Source organism: Paroedura picta, chromosome 3 (genome assembly GCF_049243985.1).
Source record: "Paroedura picta isolate Pp20150507F chromosome 3, Ppicta_v3.0, whole genome shotgun sequence".
In the NCBI taxonomy this organism is placed as follows: Eukaryota; Metazoa; Chordata; class Lepidosauria; order Squamata; family Gekkonidae; genus Paroedura; species Paroedura picta.
Genome location: NC_135371.1, coordinates 146,846,897 through 146,869,123, shown reverse-complemented (window position 1 = coordinate 146,869,123; position 22,227 = coordinate 146,846,897). Strand labels below are relative to the sequence as shown.

The following is a 22,227-nucleotide window of genomic DNA, read 5'->3' as shown; positions in this document are numbered from 1 at the left end:
ACGGGAATTGTAGTCCATGAACATCTGGAGGACCACAGGTTGACTATCCCTGGGCTAGGGAATGCTATGCAGTGAACCCAGCAGCCAATTAAAACATCTTGACTGTGCGTGGTCCTTAAGGGAGGACCTGTCAGCTCCAAGGGTCTTCCGCCATGAGTATACCTATGTGCCTTCCAGATCTCCTCTCCAGCAAAGATGGTGAATCCCGTTCTCATCCCTGTAAGCAGTTCTCTGTGTGCCTCTGTGTCCCGGTCACTTCTCTTCCACGGCCTCAGGGCTCTCAGGGCTAGGAATGTGCTGAGCCAGCCCCACCGCCCAGACACCAAATCCCTGTTTGTTCTGCCTGTGGCTTTTTGAAAAGGCAGGAATCCCCCGGGCACCTCGCTGGAGCCATGGGTGGCGAGGACCATCCCCGAGCTGAAGTGGACCACAGAGGAGCCAGGCCAGCTGCCCGGGACTGGCTGGCTCAGCAGTGGGAGCCCAAACAGGGAGTGGAAGGGGATGAGTGTGGTGTCCAATGAGGGTTTCTGTGGTTTTTAGGGCCGCTGGTGGGTGGTTTGGTTAGAGCCAGGAGCTGGGGTCTGGAGTCGGAGCCCTGGGTGGCTTTGCTGGGCATGGGGATGAGTCACATGGAGGCTTGCATTTTATTTCTGGCTGTGGGAAGGCGGTGGACTCTGATGGGTTACCCTAGCGCTTGTGTTCTGAGGGCAACTGCCCTGGGAGTCCAATTCTGTTCCGGGGCTCATCGGTTCTCAAGTGACGACACATGGGGCAGGTATCCCTCATTTCTGCCTGTCAGTTCTCTCTCCCCCCGTTTCTCCCCCCTAGTTCCTTTGTACCCCCTAACTTTTATATCTAGTAACCTAGATCTATAAAAAGAAATACAAAGATTTGAATGCATCTTGAAGTTGTGTGTACGATATAGCAGGGGTAGTCAACTTGTGGTCCTCTAGATGTTAATGGACTACAATTCCCATGAGCCCCTGCCAGCATTTGCTAGTAAGGACTACTTTGTAAGAGACTTGACTGAGAAGGTGGTGGAGACTGGAGATTGACAGTCCTTGCCGGGTTAGTGATGAGAGTGACCAAGCCAGGACTGAATTTGGCTCCCGAAACGCTTGCATCCGACCCACGGATTCTATCCTTTGCTTATCTTCCTAGCTGTGCCCTAGCTCTGCTCCCCACCCCTCTTGTTGAGGCAGCACATTCCAGGGAGGGTGGGAGTCAGACATGGAGGAGATGGTCCAGCAACACCCACTCACTGCTTAGAACTCCTCTGGCTTTAAATGCTCCATCTCCAAACTCGAGATGGAACCCAACGGATGCTCCTGTACCAGCAGGTAGGTCCCTGGAGCCTCTGGGCAGCTTACTTTGACTGGAAGGGATGCTCAAGGTCAGGACTGAGCAGCAAGACAGCTCTCAGCATTCGTGTCTCCAAGGAAGGGGCTGCACCAATCCTGACCACTGTCATTCTGAAGAATTGGGGTTAAAGCTGAATTCATGGCTTACCTTCCTGAGTGTGTTCTGTTCAAGCAAAAGGGTGCTGCAGGTGGCAAAATACTGTACGTGGGAAGGGGCCATGGCTCAGCACTTTCTGTGCAGGAAAGTTTAAAGTTTACGGCCTCAGCCTGAGACCCTGGGGGAGTGGCTGCCAGTCTCACTAGAGTAGACCCTGCTGGCTTTGATAGCCCCAGGGTCTGGAGGCAGCTTCACATATTCATTCTCTATCCCCTGCATTATAGTTACTTAGGGCTGGACTCTGACTGCAAATCATCAGCGGTTTAGAAGAACAGTCAGCATAGCTTGTCTGCTAAATGCTTGGGCTTTAGGGGTAAGGGGCTAAACTTTCCCACACCCTTTCCCCAATTCCTCAAATGATGCTCAGTACAATCAGCCTATGGATGTATAAAATTAAACTTATACCGAATATTGAACCTGTATATAGCTGTTGGTCAGCACAATAAGTGTTTTGGAACTTGTTCTTGGAAATTATGGTAGCATATACATTAACAAGGGACCAAACCCTATGAAGATAGGTTGAGGGACTTGGGAATGTTCAGCCTGGAAAAAAGGAGGCTGAGAGGGGACATGATAGCCCTCTTTAACTATTTGAAAGGTTGTCACTTGGAGGAGGGCAGGATGCTGTTTCCGTTGGCTGCAGAGGAAAGGACACGCAGTAATGTGTTTAAACTACAAGTACAACGATATAGGCTAATTATCAGGAAAAAAATTTTCACAGTCAGAGTAGTTCAGCAGTGGAATAGGCTGCCTAAGGAGGTGGTGAGCTCCCCCTCACTGGCAGTCTTCAAGCAAAGGTTGGATACATACTTTTCTTGGATGCTTTAGGATGCTTAGGGCTGATCCTGCATTGAGCAGGGGGTTGGACTAGATGGCCTGTATGGCCCCTTCCAAATCTATGATTCTGGAAACTATTTTTGGAGTATGGCATATATCCTGTGACAAAAATAAATGCAAATCTGACACCAGCAGTTCCATCTAACAACAGATAGTTAATAGCAAATTTGTTTACAGCCACTAGAATGTTGCTAGTGCAAAAAAGGAAAAAGCATCTATATCTGAGAAATGGTTGAGGAATTATAGTACATTGTGCTGATGGGGGAAATCTCTGCATACAGAAAGTTCTGGGAAGGAGTCATCCATTCACAAAATAAGTTCAGTCAAGTTTGGTCCGCTTTCATTACATTTTGGAACAAAAGGAAGCCATTGGGATCAGTGAAAATTGAAATATTTAACTGTTTGAGATTGTGTTATGAATTATGTGGTTATTATGTATGATATATTTCAAGGCATAATTAAAAATTAGCTCAGCTATAGCACTTTCATATATTTCATGGACCACAGGCATTTTTGAGGTGGGAGAGGACTGGGGTTTGCCATTTTATTGAAGCTTCTACTGAAAATGACTATTATGGTAAGCTGCCTTGACCCACAAAGAAAGCCTGGGATATGTGTCTTAATGAATTAATAAAAGTGGGCAAACTGTTCCCTGTGCCATGCAAAGCTTTGCCAGCCAACTTTCTGAGCAGGAGGGTTCTTTCAAAGAGACAGGAGCAGGGTCAGTAAAGAAGACAGTCCCCATCTGTCAAATAGGAACAGTAACAGCCCATATCACCCTGCGAAGATAAACAACATGGCTTTTTGTTAAGCCCTTTCACACTAAAGGAATCTAAGATTTGTAACTTTCCTTTGGAAGCCAGCTTTGACTCTGGGTGGACAGCAGTGGTGAAATCTCATCCCCCACCCCACAATAATAAACGGGGTTGTGTCTCTGGCAGCTCTGCTAACCACCCCCATCGTTGCCATCCGTTGCCAATGCAGTTGCCATGCTGGTGCTCAGTTGCTAGGTTTCACTTGGAGCTGGCGTGGGAGTTTGTGCTGAACTCTCTCCTTTGCTGGGAAAGGGGGGGGGAGCTTGCATTTACCTGGGGTTGAGGGGCGAATGCATTTTTCTGAGATTAAGCTTGAACACGGCAGGGTGGGGGAGTAAACATGCCCTTCAACAATCTGCAGATGAAACAAGAGACATTCTTGTCTGCTCAAAATCCTAGTCTCGAGGACTGCTGCTTGAATGCTCTACTTCTCTCTCTTTCTCTCTCATGCACACGGTTTCCATTTACTCTGAAATAAGTCTGTCGTATACCAATTTGAAAATGAGGTTACAGGTACAAGAGAAAAAGAAATCGTTGTCTTATGTTATCACCACTCTGGGGTGCCTTAACAGTCATGCATATCTATCTACATGCACGGTTACTGGAGGAAACAAAAGCATGTACTTCCAGTTTTTAACAAAATATTTTCCCCACAGTCTAAACAGGGACAGCAATTGACCAAGAACCCCCATACAAGGATTGCCCTTTGGGAAGCTTGGAGAGCACAGTGGATGAGCGATAGGGTTGTGAGTGTCCTGCATAGTGCAGGGGTTGGACTAGATGACCCAGGAGGTCCCTTCCAACTCCATTATTCTATGAGTATGGGGTGGTGGCGGTTAAGGTTGGTGCTGTGAAGGGCACCCGAGGTCAGATCTCTCAAGGTGTGTGAAAAGCAGACCTGGGGTTGACTGACAGCTGTGATTCTGGGGAAGGGGGAAGTACCTCGCCCCTACCATTCCCCCAATAAAAATCACCACCCTGGGCTACCATTAACCCAGACAGGAGTGAAAATATAGGCAATCTCTCTTTGTCTTTTATCTAGGGATGCCAGCCCCCAGGTGGGCCTAGGGACCCCCTGGAATTACAGCTCACCTCCAGATGGATTCTTTAAAGGGTGACTCTACGGCATTGTACTGTATCCTCCCCAGGCTCCACCCCCTGTTGAGGACCTGGATCTGACAACCCCACCCCCATCCCCCTACTTCTAACCTATCCATGGTAATAGTATAGGGGCAGTGTGACAGAGGAAACAGCACAAGGAGAAGAGTTTCAAAAAGCTTGTTCCACAGTCTCAATAGCCCTTCCCTTCCCTTGCAGTTTTTAAAGGCTGAACTACATGGATCTCCCATTTTGGTGCTTGAGCCAGAAAATCCAAGATGCAACAAACGAAACAATCGGCTGCCCTCCAAAATCTTCTACCTGAGGAGGGCCTAGCCATGCTAGGGATAGGCCTGCCAGCAGGACATCAATGGGAACAAGGGCTGGATGACCCATGAGGTCCCTTTCAATTCTATTATTCTATGATTATTCTATGTTGTGGGGGGAAGTGGGGCTGTACAAAAGTTAGCAGAAGACTATTGTGACTGAGGCAGGTTGGCTGAATACCTGTGGAAAAGTGTGTTAAGGAAAACTTTTAAACATCTGGCTGTCCCTGTAGTACACACAGCTAGACACAGGGAATATGGAGGGGGTCACCTGTCCCCTCCCGCTCCCCTACAAACTAATTAAATAGAACAGGCACAAGAATAACCAAAGAGCGGCGCTCCTGACTTCTGCCCCTTCTTGTTGGAGCCACAGGGCCATCTTGTGCCTGACATGGAGGGGCGGGGATAAAGCCCTATAAATGCTGAGCGGGGCATGAAGCCATACGTGTTCTGTGTGAGAGATGCTGACAGAACATACAGCATTTGTCAGCAGGATCCATGCCTTTGTCCTGTGTTGCATCCTGTCTCTCTGCTGCTGTGCAACCATTCTTGCAGCATTCTTGTGGTGGCAGGAGGTGCCGTGTCCGGTCTCTATGTGCAGCACACTGTGTAGCAATGTGAGAGATTTGTCAGTGGGCGTACTTGCTTGCCTGATGTGCTTTTGCGTTTCTGCACGTGTGTGTGTGAAGGTCCACGTGGCTTTGCCTCTTCCCCCGGCTTTCTGACCCCGTCCTGGGGTTCCCTGCTTACGCAATGTCCCTTCCCATCCCGAGTTGTACTGCCGGCCACCCCCACTCCTCCACCTGCTTCAGGAACTTGCCTGTCGTGTTGCATGTGGCGTGTGGGTGTGATGCACACCCAGTCTCTCTCAGCCAGTGCTGCCTCAGGCTCTAGTGGCTGCCAGGCATCCCGGCAACCAGGACGATGTTTGAATGCCCGGGGCTGAAGCCGGGAGATGGCGGCAGGTTCCGCGTCTGTGAAAGAACAAACCTACTCTTTGTCGAATTTAACACAGTCTCTTGTTCCAGCCGGAGTACCATGGAAGCAGGGCCGTGGACTGGAAAGGACTGCAGTGCCCCCTGGATGTACCACAGGGTCGCTGGGCAGTACACGTGAGTCCAGGACTCTTTGGAAGGGATTTGGCTTGGACAGCAGGGGAGCTATTCAGGCAGAGATCTAATCCTGGCTCTGATGAACCAGCAGAGGTGGCTGGGGGGGGGGGGAGGGGAGTGAAACTGGGGTGCCTCAGTGGGGCACTGGGTGGAATTCAAAGCTTGGAGGAGAGGGGGTATTTTACTGGAGGGGGCAGGAACTTGGGTTTGTTGTAGAGGCTAGATAATAGGGGGATAGGTGACTAATAGTTCTTAGTGATTTGCATTGTGCTTTCTTTAATCGCTTTAAAAGTTTGATGTCTGCTATCCAAAGTCATCCTTACAAATAGTCATGAAAGGGAGGCCTGTTTCATTATCCTCGTTACAGATTGGGAAGGTTGAGGCACACTGCTATGCCGAGACTCAAACTGGGGCCTTGTTGGCTCCTAGCTCCTGCTTTTTAGGGCAACACTATACTTGCCTTGTAACAGGAAGATTCCCAAGATATGTTGGGGGAAACAGCTCAGTTTCTAAAACATGAGATGTAGCAGCTCAAAGATGTACCGAGACTGTTAAGAGCTGCTTAGATTCCTTAGAAGCCATGGGGGCTGGGGAGAGAGGCTGGGTAAGGTGGCAGGATGAAGAATAAGAAGAGTTGGTTTTTATACCCCACTTTTCACTTCCCAAGTCTCAAAGCAGCTTACAATCACCTTCCCTTACAATCCCCTACATAGACACCTTTTAAGTTAGGTGAGGCTGAGAGAGCTTTGACAGAACTGGTGTGGGAGAACAGTTCTTACAGGACTGTGACTAGCCCAAGGTCACCCAGATGCCTGCATGTGGAGGGGTGGGGAATCAAACACAGATTTCCATATTAGAGAACACCACACTTCACCACCACAATGAGCTGGCTCTCTGGCCAAGGTAAAATGTTCTCTCTGTGGGGTATAACCATTATAGAGCTAGGGTCAGACTGGGAGAACATACGATCCAAACTCTGCTCACTGTAACACTCATGGATTGATCCTGGGGCAGACCTCTCTGTCTCACAGGGTTCTGGTGAGACTAAAATGAAGGGCCAACAGGATGATATGTAATTGGAAAAATAAACTGTAAGTGCGCATGCTCTACAGGTGAGCCCTGGGACTGGGTTCAAAGGTTACTTTGGTTTGCACGTGGGCGATCCAGGTTTGAATGGCTTGCTAGAGCTCTTTGGGAAACTTGAACCTACTTGCTTAGGTTTGACTTGGTGAGAACAATACATTCGATTAGTGCACTCAAAGGAATTGCTATAGAAGCATCCTACCCGGCAAGGGTCTCGTTTTAAGCCCACCTGTGATGTTCATTAACCAAGACTCACCAGCTAACAAGTGCTTCAGTTTCAGCACCTCTCTTGTCCAGTCCTCCAGATCCCTCCCCTTCCTTCCACTTCCAAAGTGGTTCTTCGTCATCACCACTCAAGTACCCTCAGGCCTGTGCAGTGGCTGCAGGACATGGGTTCAAATCCTCACCCTGTCATGGAAGCTTGCTGGGTGGACCAGCTCTGTCCTCTCAGTCTCACCTACTCCACTGGGACGATGATATGAGGATAAAATGGAGCCAGGAAGAATGATGTCTGCCACTCTAAGGCCCTTGAAGGAAGGGTGGGCTGAAAACATAACAAAATCATCTTGAAGAGCCAGTGACTATGAGAGTGGAGGGCCTCCGGTGAACAGTCAGCCATTCTGGCAGAACTGGGGTAGGCAGGAAATTATGTAGGGGGGAAAGGGAGGGAATTAGGTTTGGCAATTGCGTGTGAGAGACCACCCTAAAAGAACTGGTGGCCAATGAGTCATGATCAGTAAGCATCGTGGCGGGGTAAGGAGGATGGCTCAGGACTCAGCCGGGAGTTCTGGCAGCAGGAAAGCTCAGACGGAGCCCTTGGCCAGCCCTGGCTCAAATTACACCTCAGCCACAAATCACCTCTCACGCTGTTCTCTCAGCCTCAGCACCACCTTCCTGAAATCCACAACACTAGACTAATTGCATTGGGTTTCCTTGTTTGGAAGATCTCTGAGAAAATGTATGTGAAACATTTCGAAGGCTTAAAAAAATGCTAAATAGTATTGTGCCTCTGTTCCAATAGGGTGATGCCGAAAGGCCCTTTAGGATTAGCACTTTATATAGCAGAAGTGTTTGTGTGGACACATTTATGATTAAAATCAGAGTCCAGTGGCACCTTTAAGACCAACAAAGATTTATTCAAGGCGTGAGCTTTCGAGGGCAAGCACTCTTCCGCAGACTAAGAACTGACCATCATGACAGTGGGAATATATAAGCAAAAATTAATTCTGTTACATTAAGTAAACTGTGTCACAACATCCAAATACAGCCATATAATAATTCTTGTTGATATATCTTTAACCGCTCCAAGCGGAGTGGATTAAATAAAGCAGTAAGGGCCCTGAGGGCGGGCCCTGTCCAGGATGAGGAAGGGTGCCGATAGGCCCCTTCCCCCAGACTGACAATCGAAGGGGCCAATCGGCAGGCGCAGATTGGGTCCTTCGATTGTCAGTCTGGCGGCAAGGGACCAATTGCAGTCCAGCGGCAAGGGACCAACGCGCAGCGCAGCTTGCAATTGGTCCCTTGCCACCGGACTGACGAATTGGGAGGTGCTTCGTGCCTCCCGATCCGCCCCCTTCCACTCTCCGCGCATTCGCCTGCCCACTGCCATTACCTCTCTCGCTTTCCTGACGGAGGCGGCGGAGCCGGCACAGGCAGCGGGAGAGCCGGCGGCTACGGCTGCGGGAGAGCTGGCACAGCCGGCAGCGGCGGAGCCAGCACAGCCGGTGCCGCCGTTGGCACAGCCGGCCGCGCCGCCGCACCTGCAGGAGCCAGCGGCGCCGGGCCCAGAACAGCCGACAGCGGCCGTGGCCACAGCGCTGCTGCCGGCGCCCCCAGAGGTGGAGCAGCCGCTAGCACAGCCGGCACTGTGAGCAGGGGCGGCACAGCCGCCACCGGAAGAGCAGCAGCCACCGGCAACGGGTAGGCCGTGCCGCGTGGGGGGGGGGGGCGGCAAACAGCTAGCGCCCACTGTATCTAGAGTACAGCGGGCTTATTTTCTAGTCATATAATAAAAGAATTATCATATGGCTGTATTTGGATATTGTGAGTTTACTAATTTAACAGGATTAATTTTTGCTTATATATTCCCACTGTCATGATGGTAGTTTATAATCTGTGGAAGAGTGCTTGTACTCGAAAGCTCACGCCTTGAATAAATCTTTCTTGGCCTTAAAGGTGCTACTGGACTCTGATTTTATTGTGCTGCTTCAGACCAACATGGCTACCCATTTGCATCTACATTTATGATTGTAATTCATAGGCAATATAAAGTCTGAAGTGGCAACTCAGGTTTCTCTAAGAAACAGGTACCTGTCCTTAAAGCACATATCCCCTCCTAGTTTACTGGGTTCACCGGCGTAAGCACAGAGCTTTGCTCTAGAACTTTGGAACAGGCCCATTAAGGAGCAACATGACAATTCTCTGCAAATATTTTGTCTATGAAACGTGTCAGCACTAGGAGACTGTGCTTCTCCACTGTTGAGATTCTGAAAAACCACGTTTCTGTAAGGGCTGAAATAGACATCTCAGCAAATGCTGGCCCCCAAGAAACCACACAGGGATATAAGGGGTTTTCACAGGGAAGGATTGCGTCCACTAGCTCACCTCTGGCCAAAGGACCAGAGGCTTTGAGAGAATGAGAGCCAGCGTGGTGTAGTGGTTAAGAACTGCAGAATCTAATCTGGAGAACTGGGTTTGATTCCCCATTCTTTCACATGAAGCCTTTGCCTGTCACAGTTCTCTCAGAATGTTGTGGGGAAAGGAGGGGAAAATTGTAAGCCACTTTGAGGACGGTGATTGCAAACTGCTTTGAGACTCCTTAAGGTAGAGAGCAGGGTATTATAAGCTCCTCTTTTTCTATCCCTCCACAGCCCCCCCCCTCCCCGCCTTCAAGCAGACATCAGAAAGGGGAAATTGGGGTTTGGAGCAACAAGTGCCTCTTGGGTTTTTTTTAAGTTGGTCTTCCTCAGTTAAAGATGTTAGTGAGCGATTGCTGCTTGCTGGTCAGGAGGGAGGTGGTTGGGCCCAATTATATCCCCCAGCCTTTCAGCCACTCTTTCCCTTAGAGTCAAAGAAAAATGTTATGCAATACATGTTTGCAGCCACCAAATAATTCTTGTGCATCAGGTGCCTTTTTAATGGTGCTGGAGGTGTCCTATCAGCGATTCCTAGTGGCTGTCAGGCAGGGAAAGTGCCCTGAGGAAGCTTGAGGAGACAAAATCGGGTTGAATTTAATCCGAGGAAGCATCCTGCACCGTGTAAAGCACAGGTGGGCAGCACAGCTTTGGCCATTTCCAGAGAGGGACTGCACAGCACAGAGAGACAATTAAAACTCAGCAAGGGAGCAGAGATAGGGCGCGTTTACATGTGGGGTTTGTTGCTTGCTCACTTCTGTGCCCTTTGCGCGGCTACTTCTCTGTCCTCTGCAGGCTCTGGGAGAAGCAACTGCTGTCCGATTTCTCTCCTCGCCAGCGCCGCCCCAGCCCGCGCGTCCTGCAGGACTCGACCAACTGGCCTGCCGCCCAGCCGCCTGCCCCGTGGGCTCCGCTGAGGCACGACGGGCCCTGGCTCCCAGGGAAAGAGGGCAAGAGGGCCGCCGCTTCTCCCAAGCCCCGCAGTCCACGCAGCCCGACCTACGACGCCCTCCCCGCGGTCTGCAGAAGGGAGCCGCCCTGGAGGGCCAAGCCGCCTTCCGAAGACGCTGCGGCCCCCGACGGCAGCCACGGGCCTCTCGGCGCGGCCGGCAAGCTCCGAGGCGACCTGCCCGCCCGCTCCCCACCCAGCTACGAGGCCCACATGCGGCTGCGGGCCGGCCAAGCCCCCCGCAAGGAAAACCGCCCGCGCCCGCCGCCCTACGTCGCGCCCCCCTCCTACGAGGCTGCGCACCGCACCGCCCAGCCCCAGCGCCGGCCGTCCAGGGCCGCGGGCGCCCAGGGCAAGGCGGCCCCAGCAGAAGCGCCCCCGGCCCGCCAGGCGGGACCCCGCACGCCCAGCGCCGGCAGGAAGGGGGGCCCGGGCCAGGTCGCCGCGCCGGGCCGCTGGAGCTGCCTCGTGGGAGCCAGGACCTGGGCCGGGCGGAGGAGGCAGGCCGGGCGGGCGGAGGCCTCCCCCGGCTGGGCACCTGCCTGGCCGCGGACCCCCCCGCCCAGAAGCCACACCCTCCCGCGGGCCGCCAAGCGGGTGTCCGCCGCCTGCCCGCCGCCCGACGGCTCCAGCCCCCCGCACGCCTTCCCTGCAGGGTGGGCCTTCTCCCGCGCCGCCGGCCTCGAGCGCCGCGGCAGCCCCGAGCCGAAAGAGAGCCGCGGCCGGCGCAGGGAGGCCGGCGGGAGCCCGCCCGAGGGTGCCGGAGCAGCGGCGGCGCGACGGGCGGGAGGGCTGCTGGTGATCGACGCCACGTGCGTCGTGATCCGGACCCACTACATCCCCCCGGCCCGGCCCGAGCGCGTGCGCTACGTGGGCCGTGCGCGCGCGAAGCCGAGCCCCGCCGCCGCCGCCGCAGAGGCTGCGCCGCCCGCCTCGCCGCCCGCGGGCTCCCTGGAGGAGCGGGCCTCGCGCATCCTGGGCCTCCCCGTCAGCGAGCTGGGCTTCCACGAGCCAGAGGGGCCGGCCAGTCCCCGGCGCCGGGCGGCTGGGCCTGAGCGGGCCGCTTCTTCCCCGCAGGGCAGCCCCGAGGCCCCGCGGCCCAGGCCGGCGCCCGAGAGCGTCCCGCCGGAGCCGCCCGAGACGGGGCTGGTTCGCCTTCAGGCCGCGCGGGCGGCAGACGCTGGCCAGAGCCCTCCCGGCAGATCCTATGTGCGGGATCTGAGAGCGGCCATGTCGAGGATCCGGCGCCACACAGCCCCAGACTCAGACACGGATGAGGAGCTGGAGAAGGAGCGCCGGCCTGCGGGGGGGCCCCTCCCATGGAGCGAAGCGGCCCTCGCCTACAGCAGCAGCAGCAGCTCCGAGAGCATCGGCTCCAATGCCACCGTGGTGCCCGGGAACGCCCACGCCGCCACCCTGAGCCACGGACCCCAGAGGGGCTGGCTGCAGCCGAGCCAGGCGGTGCCCTAGCAAGGACGGCGGATTAGAGGACAGCACAGGCGCCTGGCCCCTCTCTGCCCTCCTCCCCCTGGCAGTCCCAAGTGCCTGGTATCGCCCGGCCACTGCCCTCCCCTCCGTCTGGCCTCGGACTCAGGGACGCCGGGAGGCTTGTTGAAAAAGAAATGTCAAGCGGGAGTCTCTCGTAAGAACAGTAAAGACCAACAGAGTTTCATTCCCGCAAAGCCGCTGGTAGGCTGGAGAAGCGTAGGTGGCTTCATATGGACCGTAATCTGCAGTGCTTAATGCGGGAATAGAATTGTGTCAGTCTTTGAAGTGTCACAGAATTCCCGTTTATTTATGGTACAGCAGACTGCAAAACCTACTGCCTGCCTGCATATTTGCAGTGGCACGGCATAATCTCTAAAAATGGAGCCCCCATGTTCTGAGGCAGTCTACCTTTGAGTGCCAGTTGCTAGTGCCAAGCCACAGAAAATGGACACCAACATTATCATCTGGATAATGCTCCCTGGATCGTCTGCCTCAGTGGCGGCAGTGCTGGATGATGCTGGATGATGTAATCTCATTAAGCTACTAAAATCAGTTAAGTCAGCATCAGACCTCCCCCCCCCCCAGATTCAGCAATGCCAGATCCCATGAAAGAAAATGAATCAAGGTTCAAAATCAGTGCTGGAATTACTGGTGGGTCCTCATCCCTTCTATAATGCCATCCTTAACTACTGTTTTGGAAACGCTCAGCAGAGAGGGAAGAGCCTCTTGTGGCACAGAGTGGTAAGGCAGCAGACATGCAGTCTGAAGCTCTGTCCATGAGGCTGGGAGTTCAATCCCAGCAGCTGGCTCAAGGTTGACTCAGCCTTCCATCCTTCCAAGGTCGGTAAAATGAGTACCCAGCTTGCTGGGGGGTAAACGGTAATGACTGGGGAAGGCACTGGCAAACCACCCCATATTGAGTCTGCCATGAAAACGCTAGAGGGTGTCACCCCAAGGGTCAGACATGACCCGGTGCTTGCACAGGGGATACCTTTACCTTTATCTTTTACACCAGAGAGGGGCAAATAGGCGAAGTTGATGGGTTTCTTTAAGGGCTCCCCCTGCCTCTGTAATTTGTTAGTGGAAAGAGAATTCCCGTTTTCTGTGCACTACTGGAATGGCATCTGATTTGTTAAGAATACCTGTTGCCTTTAATGTGTCCTTTGAAAGGTCATTGTACTTAAGACATGTTGCATAAATGTTATGGGGACATTTATTCAAAAACTTGGGCAACTGAGGGGGGGAAAATCCCTGCGTGGCCTGAGAAATGTATCTCTGCCAGATTTGATCAATTTGTATGCTAAGAAAAATGCTGGCCTTATTTATGGAGCCTCCCCAGCTAGCTAGTATCTGGCTGGGCCACTTTCTATTAATAAATACAATAAAGCCATTTGAAAATCCGTCTTATAAGTAACAAAAAGATATTTGTCAGAGATCTAAGGGTGGATTATCTAAAATGCACTCAGCCCCGAATCTTGCAAAGACTTTCCCTGCCTCTTCTGTAGCAGTTGACCTGTGGACAGTTCACCATGTCCAGGCTTGATGCCCTGTAAATCCAGACCTCGGTAGACCCTGCCTGATATATGTCTGTGGCCTTTATGCTTCAGCCACAACCGTTTTATCCAAAATGCAACCACTAACAAGGGGAGAATCACATGAATCAAAGGACTGGTCTACACTTTGGGGGAGCATGCAGGGTACCCAACTGCCATGCCCAGACTGCCAAGTTCTGGTGGGAGCAATTGGGAGGAGAGAATCACAGAGTTGGAAGGGGCCATATAGGCCATCTAGTCCCAAACCCCCTGCCATGGAGAAGCAGTTGGCAGGTATACGCTTGACCCTTCTTACAGCCAGGCAGCATTTCCAGGCACAAGTTCACTACATTTATTTATTTATTGGAAACCCCTTTCTCCCCAGTGGGGCCCCCAAGTGGCTTACAACACAGTTTCCCCCAACCCACCTCTTTATCCTCACAACAGCACTACTGTTTTAGCCCAGAGAAATGGCAAGTCAGAGTCTCATATATGTAACTGCCACTGAAAGGGTTCATCACTAACAGAGGTGCTGAGAATGCCCTTCATGATGCATTCTCCACCAAAGATCCATGCCCTGAAGATTTCTGGCTCCCCTACAATTGAAGAATGACCTCTGCTGCTTCATATCTTTCCATGCATGACAGCTCTAAACAACCCTGGTTTGTCTGCTGCTCACATTTTATTGCATCTTTCCTACAGGGAGGATTGTACCCTCAGAAAGTCCTCCATTATCAATTTCCTCTTCCTGTGGCTTAAAGTTGCTGGTGGGGGAAGTTCTGAGTGGGTGAGAAGAGCAACCTCCCCTACTCACTGGTGCTAGGTGTGTATCATAATCCAGCATCTCATGTATTTCAGTTTACATCCTGAACCAAGGGCAGTGACAAAATCTGCCACTAGATGGTGCACTGTATCCATTGTTCAGGTCAACACATGCAAAATTTTGGAAACTGATTTGGGAAGGATGCTGAGACTTCTCTGTAAGCCACTGCCAGCCTGCGCTTCGCAGCATATCCTGGGGGGAGGAATAGGTTGCTAAACCTGTTCAAGACTGAGGTATAGATAAGCAAAACCCATCTGTCATATTATCTAAACGAAAGCTTAAGGGGTGGGATGGGGTCAGAGACAGCAACTTTTTCCAGCCTCTGCTGTGCTGTTTATGCCATTTGGTCTCACTGGATGAATTAGCAGTTTTTAATGTTCTCTGTGCCTTGAAAACTGTGCCTTGAAAACACCTATGGATTCTCAAGCTGCAGTTAATAGCACCAGAATGGGCCGACTAGCTTTTTCTGGTCAGTTGGTGCCCTAAAGTTCGGGTGGCCAGCAGGCCTGGAGGAAAATGTCCTGCTCCTTAATGTGTGGAAATGGCACCTTAACCTTTGGTAAATAGCATCATCTGATAAAAACATCCCATTAAGTCTCCGTTAAAGAGACCCCTAATTTTACTCTAGGGGCAGCAAGCAGCCTGATTTCAAACTTACTTCATTCAGCATCCTGTTTTTAGTTGTGTAAATTCCAGATACCCCACAGAAGGAGGTGCAGGAACTTTCCTGGTCCCGTGGGCCACAACTGAGACAATTCAACAGAAATGATAAATTCCTCATAAATATAGATCATTTGCAGAGAGCTGAGTTGGCCCAAAGCAAAATCCCAAAAGAAAAGCTATGTAATCGTTTTTGTTAGGACCAATCAAAATAACCCAAAACTCTTACGTGAACTGCATTCTCCAGAGCTCTTCATCAACAGCTGATTAACTTTTAGAGTTCCGCATTGTTTTGTGTTATCTCGGTTGTCCCAAATAGAAAGTATTACATGACTGGCATTCATAAATTACTCAGCACTGTCTGAGAACCTGTGGGACTTTGTGTTGTTGGTGGAAAATGCTGTCAGGTCACAGCTGACTTATGGCAACCCCATGGGATTTTGAATGTTCAAGGCAAGAGATGCTTAGGGGTTGTTTGCCATTGCCTGCCTCCATCTTGTGACCCCAGTGTTCCTTAGGGTCTCCCATCCACATACAAGCCAGGGCCAGCCCTGTTTAGCTTCAAGATCTGATGAGATCAGGCTGGCTTGTCAGAGCTCTGAAACTGTTAGGGGAAGAAAAAAATCTTCCTGCCTTTTTGCCCCTCCCTGATAAGTGACCTCGTGCCCTGCAGGAGGAAGAGAAGGCACATGTCATTTCCAGTGTGCAGGGTTGCCAGCTACCAGGAGAAAAATGCCTGTCCCTTGAATAGCGGGATATTATGTACCAGGTGATGTTATTTACTTCTGTGACATGAGAAACTTCAGCCCCCCACACATTGAGTCTCTTAGAAGAGCAGGGCCTTTTTCTTAAGGCCCTGTTGGTTGTCCTATTTCAACCCCAAAGTGTAAAAAGCAACAGGAGATTTTGAAAGGGAGAATGGCCAGAAAGGGAAAGTTGCAGCCGGATCCGTCCCCATCCAACGTTGCTTTTGTAGTGCTTGAAAAAACCTGCAGACCAGAGACACCTGCAGGGCAAGTGAAAGGTAAACCCCCTTACACAATGGTGCTTTGAGTCCCCTAGAAATAACAGCCTGCCTCCAGCTGTGCCTGAAGGAACTGTTTGGGCAGCAAAGACCTGAAGAGGTTGCTGTTCTCCTGCCTCCCAGCCCTGCTTGTCTTGGAAACAATTCTTTGGCACTTTTTGCTTCAGGTATGACAATGTCTTTAGGCCAGCAGTGGGGGTGGGGGTGGTTATGGGACTCTGCCGTCTGACTCATCCAACAAGGGGATGTGAGCAACTTCCCATCTGGGACTGCCACCACGGCTGAGTCATGTGCTTGTCTGGGGGTCCCAGCAGGAAGGATCCCCCCATGGAAAGGCAACAAACCGCATGGAGAGCAGGGCCAATTTGCACATTATTTAAAACCAGCTCAGCCTCCCCCTCCCAGCGACCCTGTCATTATCCCAGTGACATGAGGTCTGAGAGTTCACAGAAGCCAGAGGCTGAGGCTCCACGGTGGTAAACCCAGGACACCCTTTGGTCACCAGCGATGAGGGAACAAAACCTAGCACTCCTGGCCTGCAAGGAATGCAGAGAAATTCAGGAATGCTGGCTCTGAAGCCACTAGACAAGCTTGCACTAGGGTGCCCCAAAAGGAATATTAATTTTCCAGGGTAAAACCAACCAATCAATCAAGGCATCTGTGGGGAGGGGAGGGGGATGGTTGCCTGTTCTGCCTCTTCTTAAACCTCAGCTTTTGCTGAGGGTGGACAGTCCTGCCATTTCTCTGCACTGAGTATGATTGGACCAGTCAACCAAGACAGAGATGGGTCAGGAGTTCCTACGTGCAGAAGAGGCTGTGCTCTGTATCCCTGAAACTGCAGCCTATTCTGGGCCACCCTCCAATTACACTGCTCAGAACAGAGACACCGAAATATAAGGGATGGGCACCTCTTGAGAGTGGGGTAGTTCTTCCTTTTGGGGGTGTCAACGTGAAGCATTCCTTCAATTTTAATTCAGATGCAAATATTCCTTGGCTAATAGAAGGAAATGCTGAGGCAGATTCTCCTCTTTTGGGCCCTGGTGACCTATTATGGGAGAGATTGACCCAAGCGTCCTGCTACATCTCTTCGCTAATGCAGCCTTTAAAAAATGTATGCGACAGGACATCATCTCGGTCTTTTCCCTGCTTCACTGGTTGTCCCTTGTGGAGAAGTGTAAACACGATGGCATCACTTTACACGTTTTCAGTGCTGTGTTACTTCATGGATCAGCAGCACCCATACATTTCTCATAACCTGTAGCTGGCCCACAGAGCTGCAGTTTGAACTTTGGATTCCCAAGCACCATTAACTGATTTTTAATTTAAAAAAAAAAACATTGTTCAACATTCAGGTGATATGACCATATATGGTCATGCCAACCTGCCCCTCCCCTCCCAAAATGGCCAATGATGGGCCTGGAGGGAATGGGGAGGGGCCCCAGATGGGTTAGTACACAGCTATCCTTCCCAACCATCTTCTGCATGCTTGTGCCACTTCTGGGGTTTCTCAAAGTCTGAAGAATGTTTCAGGGGTTTCTCAATGGTAAAAAAGTTGAGAAAGGCTGACCTAGAGCCCAGCACTCTCTCTCAGCCCAAATGACCTTACAGGGTTGTTCCGAGGATAAAGTTGGAGGGAGGGATCCACATAAGCCTAGAGGAAGCAAGAAGAATGGAATAAAAAGGTAATAGATTAATCAAGCAACTCTTACATTTATATATTTAGCGCATTTTATTCTACTCTTTGAGAGCCTCTTGTGGCGCAGAGTGGTAAGGCAGCAGACATGCAGTCTGAAAGCTCTGCCCATGAGGCTGGGAGTTCAATCCCAGCAGCTGGCTCAAGGTTGACTCAGCCTTCCATCCTTCCGAGGTCGGTAAAATGAGTACCCAGCTTGCTGGGGGTTAAACGGTAATGACTGGGGAAGACACTGGCAAACCACCCCGTATTGAGTCTGCCATGAAAACGCTAGAGGGCGTCACCCCAAGGGTCAGACATGGTGCTTGCACAGAGGATACCTTTACCTTTTTATTCTACTCTTTGGCTTGGACTGACTTTTCTTCTCTTTCTCTCCTTTTAACCCTGCCAAGTTTGTTAGGATGAGAGCAGATAATTGAACAAAGGTTATCCAGAAAGTATTGAGCAGGGAACTGAACCTGGTGCTTCCAGGTTCTAATCCAGCACTCTAACCATTACACCACACTGACTCCTAAAATGCACAAGAATGGACCTCTCCATTTCCTAATTAGTTGGCAACCTAGCTTCTTTCAGTCTCCATAGTAGTGCTGACAGCACTTGTTTCTTGGCAAAGTACTGTAATGAGATGCAGAATGTCCACCATTTATTGTCTTGTTCATTGGCAAACACTTTGAAAGGAGAAGAGATGGTTTGAACATGAGCATCCACATATAGGCCTTATAGCATTGGCAGGGGGCGGGGTGGGTAGGTGGGGATGAAGTGTCCTAATTTTTGATGGAAAGGTAACTGCGCCTCCTTTTGTATAAGGAATCTTGATTCCTGATAAGTCTTGCAGACTCAAACACAGATGCTTTTGTTTAAGTGGCAAGTTCAGCTTCTAGCTTACCTGACATGAAGAACTCCCCAAGTACCCCTTGAAGTAACTCAAGGAAAGAAGATCTAGCCCATCCTCTGGGATGCTGTATTCTATCTCTCTGGGCATTCAGCTGGGTTTGGGTGGGTGGTGGGAGGGTGACATGGGCCCAGAGTGGGGTATGGGTAGTATGAGGGCAATTTTAATTGTTATGGTTTTAAATTTGTATACTGATTTTGTTGTGAACTTCTGTGAGCCAGCTGTGCTGGGAATGGTGGCATATAAATGTAAAAAATAAATAAACAAATTCTGATAGATTCATGTAGGGGGCCATGGGTGCATATAACTTGCTTTGTACTGAAGGGACTGGAAGAACTTGAAAGTCGGCAGTCACATTTTTGGATCTTAGATCTTCGATCCTGCCACTAAATTCAACTGAGTAATCTTTTGAGATTGATAAAGAAAACAAAGAGTGATTTGTCAGAAATCCTGATAAATAGCACTGAGATTACTTTGGGGAGGGAAATTCTTATTCTTTTGGTCAGGCGTCACTCTGCAAAAAGCATGAATGTTTTTAATGTATGCAGAATTTAATACCCACATGAGATGCCCTGAAATGCATGTCATGATGACCCTTTAAAGTCTTCACTGCAAAGCATGAGTGAAGTTGAACTTCACCTCTCTTTCAAACTCGACATTCCCATTTAAAACTCAAACACCAATCTGAAATGAAAAAAAAAGAAAAGCTTTAATCCAAGCCGCATATAATGTTGCAAGCAGAGGTGTACATGCCTGCCATTCTGGTCCCCATTGTAAAAAATAAAGGTTCTACTGTGGCATCTCAGCAAGGGGAAATTCTGCTACTTTGCTTGCAAATGTGTCATGTAGGCTGCTCAGAATGGAAATTTCACTGGCTTGCCCCTTCTGTTTTATTAGATGCTCAACGGCATAAGAATGGAATATTAAATGATCAAGAGCAGCTGGGACTCTTGTTTTACTGTCCTCATTCACACAATTGCACGATGCTTTTAGAATAGGGACTTGGCAATGCTTTCAGAGTTCTGAACACCTTCACTAACTTGGCTTGGAGCCAGAAATGTACCAGCAGAAATTACTTTGGGTCACATAAGAGAGGGATTCCCTCCCCTGCTGCAGCCTCCGCAATCAGTCTGGAGGGTCCCACACCTGGAGCTGCCACCTGACAAGCTCCAAAACACGATCCATGTTGTGATACCATAAAACAAAGGAAAAGAAATCCATGCAGGGTTTTATTCTACATTATCTCCAACTCCAGTTGCTCATTTCTTCACAACAGATCCTCTGTTAAAGGGACAGGACATTTTTCTCCAAGCCTATTAGTAACTTTACCCATCCCAAAGGCTATGCTGGGGATGTCCCTATAGGAAACTGCCTATTCAGTCAGACCACTGGACCTGCCAGATCATACTGCCTACTAGAGCGGTAGCGGTCTCAGGTAGAGGTCTTCTTCCTCACCTACAACTAAGTGGAGATACCAGGGACTGAACTAGGGGCCTTCAGCATACCAAGCAGATACACTACCACTGGTCCATGGGATGATTGGGCCTGAGTGCACAGAAGCCATGTGGGACAGGGATGTAGTCAGGAAGGGAGCTGAGCAAAGTTGAATAAGAAACCTGGCTGGATTGAACCCACTGCACATGCGACATTTTCATTGTTTTGTATGAACATTCCATTCTTGTAATGTATGAAATGAAGGTTTCTTTTTGCCGTTAAGAACTCTAAACAAAATTCTGCTTTTGCAGAGATTTGGCATCGCTGGGAAGAATGCAGCAGCTGGAGCAGTGAAGCATTTGTAGGAATTGGGTGTTTTTCCTTGAGTTTCATCCCAAGCCTCCGCCACTAGCTCCCTGCTCTGAAAATGACCTCCTGAATTGGCCTGTGGCTAGCACAGGATATCGTCCATCCTGCTCTCACCCCCAAGAAGGCACTAGGAGTTGGGAGGCGCTCAGGATCAAGCCTCAGAGAGGGAACTCTCTGAGCCCCCAAGGCAACTGTAGCAGGCTGCCCTGTAGGTTTACTTCAACCTGAACACAGCTGGCAAGATGGACAGAGACGCAGCCAGCTGTTGCCTTTCCTAGTGTCCAGGTAGACTTGCAGGCAGGCCTGGAGACATCTAGGATGGATTCTGAGTAAGTCACATAATGTATTTTGCCCAAGCTTGGAAATAACCATTTTCCAGGTAGCCTGTGGTGAGTGTGAATTGCCTCTAAATGACCAAGCATGGAAGCGTTACACAAATGGGTTATTTTTTTTTTCAGCCACACATGACTAATAAAAGGATGTGTGGGCAGGAAAAATGTATTTATGTCCTAGTAATATCTGTGAATTTCTTTGCAAGGTTGCTTTTGCCATTTGAAATGGACACTGTGTGCTGCCTCTGAGAAGATGCCTGTATATGCATGAGCATGAATATCTGCAGGCACATCTAGTTCTCAGCATACAGGTGGATAGTGTTAGCGTAGGGTTGCTGGCTATCTCTTGCTTTCTGAAAGCAAGGCTGCCTTTGTCATTGGAAGGATGAGGCCTTTGGCCAAATACCCCGGTTGCAAAAGGTCTAATGCAGATAAGCATGCCTTTTGCTGCTGCTCTCTGTAGTCATACCTATCCCTTAGGCAAAATGGGGATTGCTTCAGAAGTTGGCAAAAGAAGGAGATCATGGCCAGATTAAGAAAGCTGTGTGAATCACGAAGGTAGAGAAAAACTGAGGCACAGGTCTAAATCTGAACCCTTCTGGATGCTCAGTATCTAGGCGTGGCCCTGCTTGAAGATTTGTTTCCCCCCCCTAAAACAGGCTTTTTCAACCAGGGTTTCTTGACAGCCCTAGAAGGATTTCCCAAATGGGTGAGAATTAATTAATGTTTAACATATTTTTTAAATGTGTCAAACATTAATCAGGTGAAATGATCACATCGACCCCCCTACCCTGGCCCATGATGGGCCTAGAGGAAGGGGACGGGCCCCTATACTTTCCTATACTTGAAATATTGTAATGCATTGAGTTGAATTAAAGTATTACCATGATTTGTGTGAACAGTATCAGAATTATATAGGCTGCATGTGGAAAGATCTACAGTCTCGGACCGATCAATGGATAATCCAAAGATATGGATGCAGGATGCTTGTAAAACATATTTGATCTATATTGGCCAGGGCATCCTCAGATTCACATACATACTATCATAGTGCTATCTCTAGTAGTCTGTTGCAGGACTGATGTGAAGTTTGGTAGAAGTAGCTTTACTTGAGACCATACATAAAGAGTATAATGTAAGTTGGCCCCAAGACCTAGTTATATACATTTGTGGGAAATCGTGGAAAGGTTATGTGTGATTAAGCATTTTAGCATCTACTGAACTACTACTATCACCATCACCACCACCATCACCTCTACTATCCCTCTGCTTCCTCCTATGACTACTAGTGGTCGTTGTAGCATTTTTTGAGAGTAAAGAACCTGATTCAAATTTATTTATTTATTTAGATTTTTATACTGCCTTTCCGTATGGCTCTGGGAGGTTTACATAGAACATCATGGGGTCCATAAAACATTATAACAAATATAATAACAAGTATATCAATCATAACATAACATGTCAACCAGAACAAATATTTTAACAGGAACGGGAACATTGACACAGCCTTGGGTAGGTTGGATTCTTTGGTCATGGAAGGGGGGTGTCTGGGGGGGCAGCGGGTGTTTTGGAGTCGGTCAGCCTCAAGCAAATGCCTGGTGGAGGAGTT

The 22,227-nt window shown here is 49.9% G+C and overlaps 1 protein-coding gene across 2 annotated transcripts; it reads left to right on the top strand.

Moving 5' to 3' along the window:
- The first annotated feature begins 1,261 nt into the window (after positions 1 to 1,261).
- Positions 1,262 to 13,280, top strand: DDN (dendrin). Of its 2 annotated transcripts, XM_077328508.1 has the most exons (3): positions 1,262 to 1,340; positions 5,623 to 5,706; positions 10,218 to 13,280. In XM_077328508.1, the coding sequence occupies exons 1-3, from the start codon at positions 1,309 to 1,311 to the stop codon at positions 11,839 to 11,841; spliced, it is 1,740 nt and encodes a 579-aa protein (XP_077184623.1). In that variant the 5' UTR covers positions 1,262 to 1,308; the 3' UTR covers positions 11,842 to 13,280. The 2 variants fall into 2 exon arrangements, with proteins under 2 accessions (XP_077184623.1, XP_077184622.1); XM_077328507.1 differs by lacking the exon at positions 1,262 to 1,340 and having other exon boundaries at positions 5,150 to 5,706.
- Positions 13,281 to 22,227: the final 8,947 nt, after the last annotated feature.